This window comes from Acomys russatus, chromosome 32, assembly GCF_903995435.1.
Source record: "Acomys russatus chromosome 32, mAcoRus1.1, whole genome shotgun sequence".
NCBI classification, from domain to species: domain Eukaryota; kingdom Metazoa; phylum Chordata; class Mammalia; order Rodentia; family Muridae; genus Acomys; species Acomys russatus.
In genome coordinates, this window is record NC_067168.1 from 4,414,965 (window position 1) to 4,433,177 (window position 18,213).

General features: G+C 40.0%; 1 protein-coding gene across 1 annotated transcript in view; it reads left to right on the plus strand.

Moving 5' to 3' along the window:
• The window catches only part of Bmp5 (bone morphogenetic protein 5), a 124,982-nt gene extending 116,280 nt beyond the window's left edge, over positions 1-8,702 (plus strand). Inside the window, exons 6-7 of the mRNA XM_051140299.1 lie at positions 3,570-3,680; positions 8,005-8,702. Of these exons, the coding sequence (XP_050996256.1) occupies positions 3,570-3,680; positions 8,005-8,154 (261 nt within the window). The 3' untranslated portion in view covers positions 8,155-8,702. The remainder of the gene's footprint in view (positions 1-3,569; positions 3,681-8,004) is intronic.
• The last annotated feature ends 9,511 nt before the right edge of the window (positions 8,703-18,213 follow it).

Here is an 18,213-nt window from a genome sequence, read left to right on the forward strand (position 1 = left end):
AAGCTCTTTGAGGCACCTCAATGATGATAGCCATAGTGACTCTATCAGTTTTCTTTCTCACCAGCAGTGAGTAAATGTTCCTCTTTCCCCACATCCATGCCAGCATTTGTCGTTTTACATTTGTTCTTACTTTAGGCATTAGGACTAGTATAAGATGAAATTTCAAAAAAGTTTTAATTTTCATTATTATGGTGGCTAAGAATGTTGAATATTAAAAATACTTTCTTAGGTATTTGTATGCCATGTTTTGAGAACTAAAATTCTTTTCTCATATTTTAAATTTTGGGTTATTTTCTTAATGTTTAATTGCTTTGGTTCTTCATATATTCTAGATATTAATGCTCTGTTAGCTGGTAAAGACTTTCCTCCAGTATGTAGACTGACCCTTCACTGAGATGATGATGTCCTCCGCTGCATAGAAAGTCAACTTTTATGATTAAACTTTCATTATGAATAACTTAATTATATATATGCATATATAATTTTTGTTTTTGTTTCTCTGGTGATGGGAAAATCATAGTGATTATTCCATGGGATGGCTTTTAAGTTCCTGAAATTTTCATGTACAGTATACAAAAATTTGCTCTGACTCATTTTGTCTAAAAAGATTATAGATTAGTGTAATGATGAAAAAGAAAAACAGGAGATAAAACAGATGAAGTAAAGCTGCATCACCTTGCAAGACTCTTAACACTGGGAACGACTTACCACACAGCGAAGACAGTCAGCTCAATCCTGTTCTCCACGTCTTCCCCTGATGAAGCCTGCATGGCTTTGGGGTTTGACCTGACTAGGGCAACAGGAGAACGAAGAAGTGGCAGACTCGGGCACAGAACATCTGGGATTGGACGGACTGTGTGCTCTGATGGGGATGCACCAACAGCCGAGATGCTGCATGTTTAGCATGTGAAGCATGAATAAAGGAGGGGACTGCTAGCTGACCTCCATGTGTGTGCAGTCTCTGTAGGGGAGCAGGCTTGGCTGTAGTCAGCCTTGAGGAAGGAGCTGCGGTTAACGCCTTCTACCCACACTGTCAGCATCTGTACTTCTACCAGGACGAGGCCTTGCCATTCCCATGAGTCTGAGGCCCTGAGGGCCCTGAGGAGGCCATGCTTGTGTTAGGAATGCACACTCAGTCCTGACTTCATCGGCTCCTCACATCTCCCCATTTATTATTACTTAGATGTTCAGAGCGTCTTCAATTTTAGTCCCAAGGTGGTTTGTTGCAGTGCTTAATACCAGACTATCAGAATGACAAAGAGGAAGAAGAAACAACCACTGTACCCAATGCAAACAGCAAGCAAAGTTGTTGTTGTTGTTGTTGTTTTTTAAACAAGCGAGAGCCTAGTTAAAAGGCTTGAAACCTTGACCCTCATCAAGGATTGTTTCTGTAATATTAGCAGCGGAGACAATAGCCTTTTGGATTTCTAGGCTGTGCCAACATAATTGGCCCATATCATATTGCTGTTGTGTGTGCTATTGTGTGTTCATTATAATTCCCAATTATATGTGCTTTCATTATAAAAACTTTTGTCACACATATGTGTTGGTAATCTCTGTGACATATCAAATCCTGTCTGACCTTGGGGCTGAAATCCTCCCTTATCCACACTGAGTGCACTGAGGTTCAGCAATTGACCGACTGGTAGTATCAGAACGGTTGGCAGCAGCTGCCAATTTCCACACTTCTATACAAGGTCCTAGCTGGAGATTGGATGAATGCCCGAACACTGTATCATTGCTTCTGTGGAGCCATTAGTGGACCATTAAACAACATTAGTACCATTAACATTGTGTTTATGTGTGGTGTCTAATAATCAATGTCTTCAGAAAGCATAGCCAGGGACCCATCACGCTGTGTGCTCTATAGCTTTTCAGTGGGGTGGGTGATGAGAGCCATTGTATATTGTGGAGGCCTCAAATTCTAGGAGTTCTCTATTTTCATATTTAATGTGGGTACCAGTCCACAGCAGGGTGGATCTCCAGGTCTCTTTAAGAGGAATGTCCCAGGGTGATGATAATGAGTAAAGTCATAGCCCATTTTGAATGGTGTGATGGAGCCCACTGGGACTTCAGGTGGTTAGAGGAGTGCTCTCCCAAATAGAAGGACTCATTAATATAAATAGGCATGGAAGGATGTGACGAAGCTGTTGGATGGATACACAGACCAGTGGGCTCCTCTTTGGACTGGACTTCCCTGCATGGGCCCAGTCATCAGGCATATCAGAAATATAACTGCCAGATTATGTCCTGACGCCAGGTCTCATGTTTCCTTCTCTGACATTTGGTTTGGATTCTGTAGCTTTTCCATCCCGATTTCTTTCTTACCCTAAACAAAGTGTGCTGTCAATGAGTGACTTTACCTCTCTGTAAACCTTGTTGCAACCCAGACCCTGCAATTCCACCATGGGTTGGAAGACTGTATCCTCATAGTCTCTTTCCTCAGTGTGAGTATCTAGGCAATGTCTCCTCAATATAGTCTAAATATCGATGCAGTTGTAATGTTCTTACCTTATTTCCACGGTTTCTCAAAATGTTCTTCAGGGCACAAACATATAACTGTCCTGTCTGCCTCTAGATCCTGCCCAACCCTTACACCTGACTTGTAGAAATGCTCTCACCCTTTCTTTTCTTTGCACACTTACACATGCCACTGTAGTTTTCCCTTGCCTGACCAATGACCAATGTGAGTTCCCTGTAGTCAAGGACCCGCATTGGGTACCACTTGCCTTGGCCTCCAGGGCTTTGGTATTGACCTGACTAGGGTGACTGGGAATGAAGAAATGACAGATGTATAACTAGAAAAGCTGGGATCAGGTGGGTCATGGGCTCAGATGGAGATGCCCCAGCAGCAGCTGGGAAACCCAGAGCTTATTATATATAGATGAACAAGGTGAAGGAGAGCTGACTAAGCCTGATAGGGGCCTCTGGAGGGGAGCAGCCTCAGGCTGGAGGGGAGCAGCCTCAGGCTGGAGGGGAGCAGCCTCAGGCTGGAGGGGGAAGCTGCGGATGGTACTTTCTACACGTGTTGTCAGCATTCCTACTTCAACCAGGGGAAGAAGGCCTTGCCATTCCTGTAGCCTATCCCAGGGAACACCTTGTATTTACTCTGAGCCTGACCCAGGGCTGGTCTTGCTGTTCCTCTGAACCTATCTATCCTATCTAGTGCCGTTCCCATGGCTCTGAGTCCCTGGGTCCTTGACTTGCTCGTGTCAATTACACAGATGCACTTAAGTCCCCTACATTTTCTGGTTCACTTGAACGACCCAGCATTAATTATTTCCAATTTAAACAATGTTTGGAATTCTATTTTGTGATTACAATTCTATTCTCAAATGCAGAATGATTAATGTATGCTATGTTTTGTAGTAACCTCTTGGGAGAAATTAGAAATGGCAATTTCTTGTAAATTTCAACTAAAAATTAAAGGACTTTTAGGATAATTTTAGGATAATTGTTGGACTAAGATGGGGAACTTGCTCAGGTAGAACATCTTGGAGTGCTCCTTAAGAATTATGTCTTTAATGCCATTTAGCTGATATTCTTTCTCTTGCTTTTGTACATTTCAGGACTGGATCATAGCACCAGAAGGGTATGCTGCTTTTTATTGTGATGGAGAATGTTCTTTTCCACTTAATGCCCACATGAATGCCACCAACCACGCCATAGTCCAGACTCTGGTATGTTCTATGTTTATGGGATAGAAAACGGTTTATAATACAAATATAGTATAGAGTTGCTTTAAAGGAAATTTTATTATCAACCTCAAGTTCTTTTCCCCCCTAATTTCAAACTGTATTAAAAGGCTACAACAATAATGACGATGATGATGATGACTACAATGTGTACGTACAGATGTATAGACCAGCTGTATAGTACCAAGTCTCCAGAAATATCCTCGTACATATGGGGTCAATTGATTTTTACAACCTCAAGTTCTTAAATTCCTTGGTAACTTGTAGCTGGGGTAACAGTTGTGGGTATAGTAAGAAATTCATATTTGTTTAAATCAGTAATCCTGGTTTCAGAATTGGGACAAATTCCTCCGGGAAAACTGAAGTAATGAAGTCACTACTCTGCAGAGATTTCATCACTGCACAGTGATTAGCCAGATGGGGTTTTAAACTGGTAACTCATTAGCCATCACACTGAAACACTGAAGAGCAGCAGCACTGAACTTCATATGGGAGCCTTTGATATACTTATTTTAAGTTCTTAACATACTTTGGTACTATAGTCATTGAAAATAGTATATAAGCGGGGCACGGCGGCACACGCCTGTAATCTCAGCATTCAGGAAGGCAGAGGCAGATGGATCACTATGAGTTTGAGGCCAGCCTGGTCTACAGAGCGAGTTCCAGAACAGCCATAACTATACAGAGAAACCCTATCTCAAAAATTCAAAAAAACAAAACAAAACAAAACAAAACGGTATATAAATAATAGAATAATTTCTATTGATCTTTTCTTTATCCTTAGTTCCTCTTCTCTTGTTGTTTTAAAAGGAAATCGCCTTTCCACTTTCTTCTTCTATACTTCCAGGTACTTGGAAATGATTGAATTTCGAGTAACCTCAGCATGATAGTGAAATGCTGACTCAGCGATCTGTGATTTATACTACATCTAACTAACAAGCATGCCCAGCCTCTCCTGACATACGCGTGGGTCAGAGGGGTAGTCCACGGAAGACAGCAGTCTCTTAGGATCATGTGATAGAGTTGCTAACTAGTGTCTTGATTAATATGAAAACCGTGGTTATGTATCTAAGAGGGAAAAAAAAAAAAAAAAAGGTGGCACGGCGTTAGAATCATGAAGCGATGACAGAAGTAGAGTCGTTTTGCTGGTGGCAGAATGACCCTCTCATGTGCGGGATGCTTATTTAGGCGCCTCTGCTCCAAACTCTCCAAATTTGTACTTGACTTTGAATGTTTTCCTTTGTCCTTAATCCAGTTAAACTCAAAAGCCGATGGACACAGAGTAGCCAGTGTTTAAATACGTTACGTTACGTACGTTAATAGCATAACGTACAAATAAAACAGATATCATTAAGTACTTGAATACCTTGGTGCTTACCTAAGATCACTTTTGACTGTAGACCGGCCTGGCCTGAGGTGCTCAGGTGTGGTGGCTAAGCATGGATTCTATACAAGGTTTCAGAGATAAAATCAGGGAGAGGAAAAGAGAGGAGGCGGACACATATTTTACTAGTCAGCCACGTGTAAAATGTTCCTTTCGCGAGATAGCCCACTTTAATGACAGCATGTACGGCATAAAGTAAATCCCTGGGGAGAATTAAAACCAGATATGCCTTCACCTCGTAAATACTTCTTAATATCGGTTAGTATCCTTGAGCAACGGGGAGCAGCTAGACTCTGCAGAGATGCGGTACTACCCAGACGTCTGCTGGCAGATGGAGAGGCATGCTGCTGTTTCATCTTTTGAAGGGACAATATAATCACTGTATATGCAGTGGCAGAGAGGAACAGCTTCGATTAATTTATGTGTTGGATAGTTTTATGTCACCTCGACACAAGCTAGAGTCCTTTTGGAAGAGGGACCTTCAATGAGAAAAATGACCCCACCAGATGGGCCCGTGGCCAAGCCTGGGGTGCATTTTCTTGATTGATGATTGATGTGGGAGCCCTCAGCTTCTTGTGGGTGGGCCACCTTTGGGTTGGTGGTACTGGGTGCTAACAGATATCAGGCTAAGCAAGCTGCAAGGGGTAAGTTAGGAAGCAATGTTGCTCCGTGTTCTCCAAGTTGCTTTGGGTCACAGTGCATTATCACAGCAATAGAAACCCTAACTAAGATGGCTTATAAAATAACACTACTTGATTTCTCAAAAAATTATTGATTTTTTTCTTTGTTTGCATTTGTAAAATAATGGTGTGTGACTAAGAAAGATGAATTCTATTTTCTTAGATCTGTATCCAGCATGTCAGAGTTCCTTCAGTCTAAGCGTGAAAGAAGAGCCTTTGTCAAATAATCCCCTTTCCTTATTTACTTAGTTTTTTCTTATAAATATATAAATAAGTGTTTTAGTTCTTATGGCTACAGTCTAGAAGTGGTGTCCAAGAGGAAGCAGAAAGAAGTCTTGAGGTGAACGTGGAAGGCTGTTCTCTGTGTTGTGTATTGCCCTGGTGTAGTAGACACACCACTGCACATCTCAAGTTCGCAGGGCAAGTTCGACTTTAGAGTTTCTGGAATTGTGAACGTCCTTACATTTGTTCTGCGAAGGATGCGGAACAAGAAGACAGGCATGATTTTTTTTTTTTTTTTTTTTTTTTTTTGTTAAAGAAGAGCATGTTTGTGACTAATACGTTCGAAGAATCACTCAAGAACAACCCATTTTGTTTGGAGCGGCTGCTTATTGAGGCTGCCAAGGCCATTGACAACTGGGGGTTATCAATCATGCCTGTGAGGGCTCCGGGAGATAAAACCGACGAGGGATATAAACTGCATCTGAAATCCGCAAAAGCACTCCAACTTTTAGTTTTGTGAGGTCTTGGGAAATTTCAAGTTTATGTGGAATCACTCATTTGTCCTGTGTTTCAGCTCACATGCAGGCCTCCTGTGTCATTTCAGCCAGGACACTGTGAAGCCAAACTCTACAAGGCTCTGTTTTGCTTTTTTGTAGATCCCTTAAGGCTCATCAAGGGGACTTCCCATAAACTCCTTTGGGAGAAGGGCCGGAGTCGGTGGAACCATATTCTGGCTTCTAGCTTAGTTGTTATAACTTACAGGCAAACTTCCAGTCCGATCAAATGAGTACCAAGCTTTTACTTAAGCATTCCACTTTTCCATATAGCTACATTTTTAATCTTTTAAGGGAATGGATATTCAATTTGCAAACTTTCTGGACCCCTTGCTTCAGTTTCAGCTTGCTTTTTGGCAGTTTTCTAAGGAGTGTATAGGGAAAGGAAAATAATGTTAAACTCCAGTCATTCTGGTTAAAAAAAAAATCTATGAAAAAGAGTTGAAATCATTGTTCTAAAACAAGTAATAGATTAAAACAACAAACAACAACTTATTCTTCCCTTACATATTACATCCCCACTGAAGGTTTTTCTCTTCACTCTTCCCAGTCTCTCCTCCCAGACCCTTCCCCACCCCTTCTCTCCCCCAGATCAACTCCTCCTGCCTTGTTTGTTTGGTTTGTTTTTTTGAGACAGAGTTTTTCTGTGTAGCCTTGGCGGTCCTGGACTTGCATTGTAGACCAGTGTGGCCTCAAACCCACAGTGATCTGCCTGCCTCTGCCTCCCCGAGAGCTGGGATTGTAGACGTTCACCACTGTACCTGGCCTCTGTTTTTCTTACAAATAAAAGAAAGACAGGGAAAAAAAAAAAAAGAAAGAAAGAAAAGGAAAGGAAAGAGCAGGCCTCCTAGGGATCTCCACCGAACATGGCCTAACAAGATAAAATAAGACTGGGCACAAACCCTCATGTCATGGCTGCATGTGGCAACCAAATAGGACGCAAAGGGTCCAGAGTGCAGGGAAAACAAGTACAGATTTTGTTTCATTGTGGTTTTTAGCTTCCCTTCAGCATGGAAGAATAAAAGTTGGCCTAACGTTTGAGAAGTATCATTTAATACCCTATTACAATATTCTGCAGATTTAGGTCCAAGTGTGTCCTCACTGACTTGAGCCCACAGCCTCTGTTAATTTTGTAAGTGTGCACAGATGATACCGGGTCCGTTATAAGCAGGGCACTGAGAAGTTTATGCTTTTTCCATCAGAAAAATCCCTCTGAATATTCCATACAGAGCTTGCCTTGTTTGATGCACTGCAGCACTTAGAACCACTGGTTTGATTCGTAGTGCCTGTTGGTTGAGAACACTTCCTGTTGACCAGCCCCCGCCCCCGCCATCTGTGAGATATGGAAGAGTCAAAGGACACGTGCACTTGCCAGAGAGTCATAATATAAGCTGTAAACAACATGTCTACTCCATTTTTTCCAGAAGACGTTTACTTTTTTTTCTTTTCTTTTCTTCTTTCTTTGCCAGGTACACCTGATGTTTCCCGACCATGTTCCCAAGCCTTGCTGTGCACCAACCAAACTAAATGCCATCTCTGTCCTCTACTTTGATGATAGCTCCAATGTCATTCTGAAAAAGTACAGAAATATGGTAGTGCGTTCGTGCGGCTGCCACTAGCACTCAGTATTTGCGGTAATAACAAAACAGATCTGTATTATGTTTATGACTGCAATAAAAAGCAGGGAAATGGGGAATTTCCTAAAACCAGTCTGGGTCATTTCATCTCTCTATGTATGATATCATGTATATCTGCTTTTTATTTATTTAAAAATATGTATTCTCTTTTGGATGCCTTACCAGTAAAATCTACTTTAAAGGTACCCATGTTACATAATAAATTCCTACTCTTAAAAGAAATAGATTCCTACTCTAACTTTTGATGGGGTGTGCTGAGTCCAGTTTAATTCTATGGCAATGTTTTTTCCCAATACTATTATAAATGATTTTCTGATAGTAAATAGAAATCCTTTGAAACTTTAATGTTGCTGAAAGGAAATGAGTATATTTGCCTATATTATACCAATGACAACTAAAATAGAATATTGAGATACAAAGTTTTAGAAACTAACAACCGAAATTAGAAAAAAAATGCTTGGCTAAATGAAAATTTTCTTTTACCATTTGTTCTTCTTTGGCTAAAGTAAAATGCTGAGCTGGACCTTAAAAAAAAAATGGTAGGCCGGACACAGAAGCTGACAGACTGCAGAATTGTTTTAACTGTTCCCTTTAATGGAGTTGGTGGAACTCTAGGAGCGTGTTGCTTCTTGCTTCTGATTTGCAGATGTACTTTTTGCAAGAAGCTGAAAGACTGGGAAATTCTGTAGGAACAGGCTTGAGTTTATGTCCCCATGGCTCCAAACCGACACTAAGAAATACAGTACAACCTTACCTCAAATAATCAGCTGCGGCCATTGTCTACGACATGACTGCCACGGCACTGTTTCAGTTAGTTTGTTTGTTTAAAACTTAATCCAAAGTAAAGGAAGATGTGTATGTATTCCATTTCCTTCCCTACAGAAAAGAGTCACTGCGTGCATAAATTATGCTAGAACTGATTATGGCAACACAGTCTTTTCGCTTTCACTCCCCTTTATAGTGGCCATTGCCAGTTGATAGGATGCAGGCAATTTTACTTAGGGTGAAAGCACTGACAGTAAACTGAACGGGGAAAAAAAAAAAAAATCACAGAATGCCTTTGACAGAATCGCCAATTTTAAGACAGCTAAAAGCTATTTTTTTTTTCATGTTTTTGAGAATAAGCTCAGCGGAAACCCGATTTTACAAAGGGATTTTGAAAACCTTCTTTAAGCATGAATAAGTATGATATGGAAGGTTCTGGAGTGGTGTATGTGTGCGTGTGTGTATGTGTGTGTGTGTGTGTCTGTGTGTGCGCACGCACGTGCTTTTCTCTCTGATGTTAATTTATTTTATCTCTGTTGGAGGGGTTATTGATTACTAAGTCTTTCTCCAGCACACACTGACTGACAGTTTGAGGAGTGGGTCCTTAGGTTGACCATGTACTTACTGCTCCTGTAAGCTCCCTGGTGAGGCTTGTAACAGTCGAATATTCATACAGTGCCATTTTTAAGTCACCATCTGTAGGTTTCAAGCAAAAGGGTATCCTTAGTAATTTCCAAACATTGAGGCTTGTTTGTAATTCAGATATTTTACAATGTTGTTTTAAAACACAGTTTACAGTATAGAAAATGCAGTATTGACAATATTGGGTGGATACATTAAGTAATATATTTTTAGTTAATATGTTAATAGTGTACCATTGAGGATACGACTAGAGATTAAGAAATAGAAATCTATTATATTATTTTTAAATGTGCTACTTGAATGTATGTTTACATTTAAAATATATTAAACTCGTGATGCCAGCCCCTGATGTTCTTTTTGTGTGTGTGGCATAGTTCTTTATTTAAAAAATATAAAATGTAAGTGCATCCTGTATTAAAACATTTATCGGATTTAAAATGTTTTTTAATTGCATGGGTCACTAATTGCTTTCAATTGAAAAGAGCTTTTTGCACTTCTCATAGTTAACTCACTATTAAGTAGACAAAGCACTGATCTACAATTTACAGCTTTCCAAAAATCTGTCCAAACAACAAAGAAATATTTAAAATAGCAAAATAACTAGAGTGGAAAAAATCTAATTTTGTTCTTCTTTGCATAGAACGAGAAATAAGAAGGGAGATGTGAGGGGTGGTGGAGATGGCTCAGTGAGTGCCATGAAAGTGAGAGGACCTGAATTCAGTCCCCAGCATCACCCAGATGCTGCTCACATGTAGCCTGAGTGCTGGGGAAATGGACCATCCCTGGGAGTTGCCAGGCAACCAGCCCACCCAGGGAAAGACCCAGTCTGAAACAACAGCATGGGCATCTCCTCAGGAATGACACCCAAAGCTGATTTCTAGCCTTTACTCACATGTGCACTCATGTGCACATGAAAACACATGAGCACATACATGCCAACATGTATAGAAATACTCTAACTGGCATTGATTTTGCATCTTCCAAAAAGTATATGTGGGTATACTCATGATGGTCTCAAATAATTGCCATAAGTGCTTAATATTACCTTAGTAATATTCTACTTATTACAAGAAACAAAAATTAGGTGCTCAATAGATTTAAGTCTTTATAAGTAGTTAGTGTGCTTGCATTTTTTTGTGCACTTCATAAATGTTTCTACTTTACCTGTCTTCAGCTTTGTGTAAGGGTTTCATCCAGTTTGGAAATAAGAAGACATAAAGTGTAAACACTCAAGTGTTTAAGAAACTAAAGCTAAAAATCCTACATCTAACTAAAGAAAGCAGAGTGAAAACACAAAATTATTTTTCAGCTGAAGAGCCATCACTTCTGTTCCCTATATCATCATCCTCCTCATCATCAAATCTGAGCCAGAACCTCCTGGCAATCCTACAGTCTGGCCACTGTAGACTCTCAAGACATTTACAATGAATAATTAGCTTACACTGTAGTTCTGCTCAGGGCAGACGTAATCCTCATTCCCAAACACAGGCAATCACCTCGTAACCATTCACCCTCGTGCTCAATCTATCATTCAAATTCCGTCTTGGAGTTACGTGGCCTCTTACGCTCTCTCGTTCACTCTGTCTGAGGGGAGGAAAGCTAAAAAATCTGCAAATTAAGAGTGAAGATGCCTCCGCTGATAAAGAATACACATGCTAAGTGTACATCTGAGTTCTATCAAGTTGAAGAAGATAAAAATGGAGGAGAAAGTATGAAAAATTGTAAGCAATGCCAGTGTTTTTCTCTGAGGGATAAAACAAGGCTATCCTAAGGTGGTTGTTACAGAAGGAGCAAGTGGTCTCAGAAGACTAGGCCGCCATAATACTCATCGATGGCATCTGAAAGACAATGATTTCATAGAGGAAAATTAAAACAGTCCTTCACAAATCACAACATTTCAGAAAACTAAAACCCGATATCAAATTTTGTTCCTTGACTTTCAATTTTACTAAAAAGTCTATGTTTATACTCAACTGTATAGATGCACTATAGCTTCACATCTGGAAATTATATGTTTATGAGAGAGGAAGGAAGGGAGGGAGGGAGGGAGAGAGAGAGAATAGATAGGTAGATAGATAGATGGTTGAACAACACATTAAGTGCCTCATAACCCTGCCACTGCTGAAGTAGAAGCTGCCTGGGTATTTTAGGGAACTGCCTTTTTGTCTTTGCAGCACATGGTGGCTACTAATGAAGAGTGCAATAAAGTAATAGAGAATTTAAATTGTAGAGTGTATTTATTTTCCTGCAAGAATCCCAAAGTGAAAGAGCAATTTTAAAAACTTGAGCCACAAGATCAGTAAGGTAGCTTAAGTTACAGTGTGATCCTTATCCTGAAACACCCATTTCCAGACACATGTTTAAATATATATATAAAATCCTACTCTTTTATACATATATTTTTTTATTTAAGACAATTTTAAATTCAAATACATTTTGATCATATTCCAAGTTCTTTCCCCCCTAAAAAAAAGTTACCAAAATCAAATTCAATACAACCACAAAACTCCTCAAACCAAGAAAAAAAACAAAACAAAACAACACCCCTCAAAGATAACAAAAAACCCACCAAACTGTAATGAAATAAAAGTGTGTGTGTGTGCGTGCACACACACACACACACACAGCCCAACAACAACAAAAAACAATATAAAACAAAACAACCCTCTCCGCCAAATCTGTATAGTTCATTGTATGTTGGTCAACTGCTCCTGAGCATAAAGCCTGCCCCAGAATGGTAGCTACTCTCAGTTTCACTTTATTCGAGAAAACTGATTTTTCTTCCCTCAGTAGGTATAAACGACAGTTCATTGTTAACCTTTACCCTAGTGGCTAGCCATTATTTATTTATTCATTCATTTAAAATATAACAAATTAAAATATAGTAAGATCAAACAAAAACTATCACACTGACGTTGGACAGGACAAACCAAGAGAAGGAAAAGAACCCAAGAGAAAGCACGAGAATCTGAGACTTATATTACTGCAACCTGGTATCCTATTATAAAAATGCGAAACTGGAAGTTATAATATATATATATACACAGAGGACCTGATGCAGGCTCTGCGCACGCCGCTTCGGTCTCGGTGAGTCCCTGTGAGCACTGTTCGTGTTGATTTAGAGGGTCCTCTTGTCTTGGTGTCGTCCATCTCCTCTGGCTCTTAAAACTCTATCCACACCCTCTTCCGCAGGATTCCCCGAGCTCCGAGGGGGAGAGATTTAACAGAGCATCTTGTTTAGGGCTGAGTGTTCCAGGGTCTCTCAGTCTCTGCACAATGTCTCACTGTGAGTCATCTGCCGCAGGAGGAAATTTCTCTGATGATGGCTGAACAAGGCACTGATCTATAAAACATACTCCTAAATGCATTCTAAGGCTGTAAACAAATGAAATAGCTTGTTGAAAGCAAGGAATACATCCAGAGTAAGAGTGGATGGAGTGTCTGCTGTGGCCGAGAGCTCTGGTTTCAGGCACCAAGCCTTACAGGCAGGAACAAATCCTTCTACCGATGCAGTGTAAGGGACCATAGCAGAGACTGCTACATAAACCCGGAAATCAAGCGGAGTCAGACAGCAAGGAGATTTGTCCTGTCTCTGCATGGTGAGAGGAAAACAGCATTCTGGGATACTCATGTGAACAAATGACCAGAAATAAAACCCGTGAAGTTTAGCAAATTTGAAAAGTCACTGGGGGGAAAGAACATGGAAATTGTGTCTGAGGACTGCTGTGCCATCCCATGCCTTGAGGAACACCCACTAAAAACAGGCCAAGTTCACAGCTAGAACAGAGTGCAGGAGGCTCTGTAAGGGTTCAACAAGAGAATAGAGGCAGTACAACCCAGACGGATTATCAAGGCTACAGGGTAGTGTTATATGCTCTTTGAGGAAACCAAAAACTCAAGTATGAAAATATTTTAAATGGGCTGATAGATCCAGGAAGGGAAAAATGGAAATTTTACTAGATGTACTGGCTGCTGAGTTAGATGAACTAGAAGTTAGATCTGCAGACATTTCTCCTAGACAACAGGAGATAAATGCCATTCACGGGGGTCGGGGGCGGGGGTGAACATATGTATCAAAGGAAGTCCTGCCATGTGTCTGTTTCAGAGAACTCAAGGTGCGCTTTGGACTAATGATTAGGGCATCACTCAAAGCTTGATTCTCACGTTGGAAATCAGTCAACATGTAATTTCTGTCTTTGAGATTTTTTGCTAAGGGAAAAAATGTTATTTAGAATTACGGATTTAGCCAAAATTATCTTTCAGAACTCTGGGCAGTATAAAAACCTTTCAAGGCACATAAAGCAGGAACCTAAAAGGAAAATTATTACTAAAAGGATATGGCCGAAAGATGAACCTCACAAAGAAAGAACGATTATATCATGTTCAGATAGAGATGAGGTAGAATTCATGGCAGTATTGTCTTAGAGCACACATGCTGAGATACTGATAATTTAAAAGGATTTTGGTTGTTTTTTGTTTGCTGCAGAGTGAGACTGCCACAATAAGGTGGGTATATGTTTATCTAATGATGACTAAATGGACATCTTCAGTCTTCTCAGAATCCATGGTGAAGTTTTCCAGAAAACCAGACCTGAAAAACAGTATATACCATATAAACAAGAATTAGACTGTTTTTCCTTCTATAAAAAACGTGATAACAACTTTTTAGCCTTTTGTATTTCTGAGGTAAGTATTTAAACTTGCTTCTGTATTTTCAAAGTAGTTAAAGAAATTACACAAAGGGACAAGTACAGCCATGGCAGAGCGCTTCATTTGCAGAAACCAGGAATGCGCACAGTCGGCCTCGGGCTACAGTATCCTGGCATCCATTTTATGCCTGTGCGGAAGACACTTGCAGCGTGATAAGATGCGACCAGCATGCACGAGTGCAGCGAGAAAGGAAGATCAGAACCGAGTGTAAAGGGTGAAATAATACGTACAGAAACAGAACGGAAAGGGGTCTAGATAGTCATGTAACACTTAATGCAAACAGACTGAAGCGAGCATTGCTGCCCTGCTTGATTCTAGATAATTGTTTCAACAAGCATTCTCACGACATGCTATTAGAAAGAAACATGCCTGAAATCCGAAATTACAGGAAAGACGAGGATAACACAAAGGAGCACACTGATGTTAGCACAGTGTCCACTAAAGGACATTATATGGGCTGATTGTGGCAATAAAAGACATTACAATTTAAAAATTCTTTATTGAGGCAATGAGAGACATCACATCACAGCTTTCCACATCATCTCCTCTTAAAATTTTAATGTGCCTAATACTATGAAGTTGGGGCTGGAGGGACGGCTCAATGGTTAAGAGCATTGTTTGCTCTTTAAAAAGATGCAAACCCAGCATCCCCATTTGGCTGCTTATAGCATCATGTAACCCTCGCTTCAGGAGGATCTGATTTTCCCTTCTGGCCTCTTTGGGGTCTGCACTCACACGCACATACCCACACCCCTAAAATGCAACATAGTTATAAGTGAAAACCTTAAATAAAAAGTTGTTAGATTCATAAAAAAGATCAAATTTATTTTTTCACTGTCATATTTGTAGCCAATTTCTCACAAGAATTGATAGACTGACAGGAAAAAAGGACCAGTTAGGAGAGGACGGATGTACCTGGTTAGAAAGAAGGAGGGAGGGAGGGAGGGAGGGAGGGAAGGAGGGAGGGAGGATAGAAGTGAGGGGAGAACGATTCAGATGTAATCTGAGTAATGAATTAAATAAAAAAAGAAAGAAAATGTGATTTAGTAGCCATGTGTAAAACAACCATGATATATACTGCATTCAAGGAAATGGTTACCCAACTTGAAACATAAATTCAGTAAATTAAAGAACGTTTTTTGCAAGAATATATGAGTGTATTTATATATGAGCAGTTTATTACTATTTTTTGTCCCTGACATGTACAAATAAAATCCGAACAAAGTTTGTCCTTTAAAAAAACTAAACCTATAAATACTGTGATTCCTTTTAAATATTAAGATATATGGGTTTTTTATATACAAGATCATAAGGCATTGTCTATAGTGACTTTATTCACCCCAAACCAATAAGCTGGGTGTGGCCAAACACCCATAGGCCATCAAGTAGCAGTCAGAGGCCTGAGGATTGATAAATTTGAGGTCAACTGGTCTTCATGGCAAATCCCAAACAAATAAGATGTTAATGGTAGAGTGTCATCTTGACACATATCATCCTGTTTTTAAAAATATATTTGATTAATTTATTCATATTACATCTCAATTGCTTATCATCCTGTTTTTAATGTTACTGACACTCTATTTATTATTTAGATTTCGAGAACTCTCGGTATAACCTAAACTGGCTTCTCTCTGTTATTGGACCTCCAGCTCAAGTGCAGGAGCTACACTAGTTACCCAACAGCAACTAGCTTTAAAGGCAATGTACACCATAGTTTGTCAAAAACACATAAGTCAGTGTCAATATGTATTTCTAAGTTCTGGTTAGGAAATAAAGTTGTCTGTGTGAAAGGACAAAGTTTTGGTCAAAGATATCAATCAGGGTTGGAAGGAAGAAATGTTGGAAAAGCCCTGGCTATTGAACACAGTGTGGCCTGCGAACTGCATCGTACACGCAAGTTCTATTTTAAAATAAAATCCTTTTAAACTATTTGTTTGTTTCCTGAGACAGAGATTCTTGTGTTTCTCTGGCCATTCTGGAATTTCCTCATTAGACCAAGTTGGCCTAGAACTCTCAGAGATCCCCCTGCCTCTACCTACTGAGTGCTAAAATTAAAGGCATGCACCACCACTCCAGGCCCTTTTAAACAATTTTGTACTCCCCAACCCTAGTACATGAAAACAGCTTGCAAGCCTTGATAATACTTTTTATTTAATTTTCATTAAATGCCTTCCTGACAGTCTGCCTACCCTTTTAATTAGTTCCTAGAGATCCTTCTCATTTGTCACTACCTCCAAAAAAACACCAAATAAGAGCCATCGAAGCCAACTCTAGTTGTAAGAAAGAGAAATGAATTAGAGAACTAGAGGCTGGTTTCAGTTGGTTGTTGGAGACCTAGGCTCAGGTCAAGGGCCTTAGAGAGGCTCAACTTCCCCAGAGTTCTGAACATACAGCTGAGTTCTGAAGGAAGCCCAGATAAAAGCTAGTGTTTTTCCCAGAATTCCTTCAATCTCATTTGTTTTTCACAGTTCTATTCTCTACCACAGGTAAGAGATAGAAGTAACCAAACTAGCAACCCATTTGGCAGGTGTGTTGGTGTCTGTCTCCATAGGTAGAGGCAACCTAGAGGAAGAACTCGCTCCCTGAGACTTTCCTGTGGGATCTAGTCAGAGCTTGTTCATGGGCCTTGCTTGAGTGTGCACCCTTGCTTATAGGGTCAGTTGACTATTTGCTTTATAACATTTGATATAAACGCAGTGACTTCAAACCACTCAAGATTATTAGCATACAGTACTGGAAGTTCAACCTAAAAATAAATTATTTTGACCTAACATCCATGTTGGCACTTCTGTGGTTCTTGTTCTGTGCATATCTAGCTTATTGGGCATGTATGTGTTCTTTGACCTTTGACCTCCTCCCTTCACCTTCACAAGCAGAGCTATAGTCCCTTACGCTTCCACCTGCCTCTTTGCTTTATAAGATTTCTTATCCTTGTCTGTTACCCATGTGACTAACCCAGAATCGCTCTCCTCTCTCTGCTCTGGCTTTATATTTAGTTACAGCTGTAAGATCTTTCAGGCATATGAAGTAACATAGCCACAGGTTCCAGAGTTGGATGTTGGTCCCTCAGGAATCTCACCAGCCAGTCCTGGCATCTCCTTCCCAAATCAGTTCTATCATGTCTAGCCCACACCATTGTAATAAACTTACACAATAAGCAATGCTTCTCAGTAAGTCAAGTGCAGGGCACTTTTATTGTCTCAGAACTTGATGAAGAAACATGACGAAGCTCATCAAGTGAACCCTAAAAGTGTGCCATATAGTTATCAAAGCCACCGTCTGTTCTGTCATTAACCCCGGGAAGCTTGTGAGACTTGCAAGTTTATTTTGCCTCCTGCCAATAATTTCATTAAAATGATCGTGATCCCACTTAAAACGGGAACTAACCCTCAGCAGATTGACAAACAGAAGATAGAACCTTCCAGCGGACCAGAAGTGTAAACAAACTTTCAAATCTAAAAAGCAGATGCTGTAGGAACAATGGAGAAAATAGAGCAAAGAATCTTTGTAAAGATTGCAGGAATGAAATCAGCCAATTCTAATGTAACCCAGGAGGAAACTCTAAAATCAGTAATACCACTATAAAGAGGAAAATGGGATAATCAGAGAAATTAACCAATTAACTAATTAACAGATGCTTTAATAAGAACTGAGTCTAAAGAGACCCACACCCTCTTTTTTTCCTCTCCATAAGGCGGCAGTTATATTTCTCTAATCTCCAACCTAATGCTTGTCTGGAGAACTATTCTAGAATTAGCTTTGAGCTCGAAAGAGAGTAGCCAAGGATGTAAAGTGAATTAAAACCTTTACGCAAGATAGTAAAAGAAAGAGAAATATTTCAAATGGTAAGGTTTATTTGTTAGTGGAACACAGGAAACCGCTTCACTTTGATTTGGTTATTGCTTGCCTCCACACCTTATTATG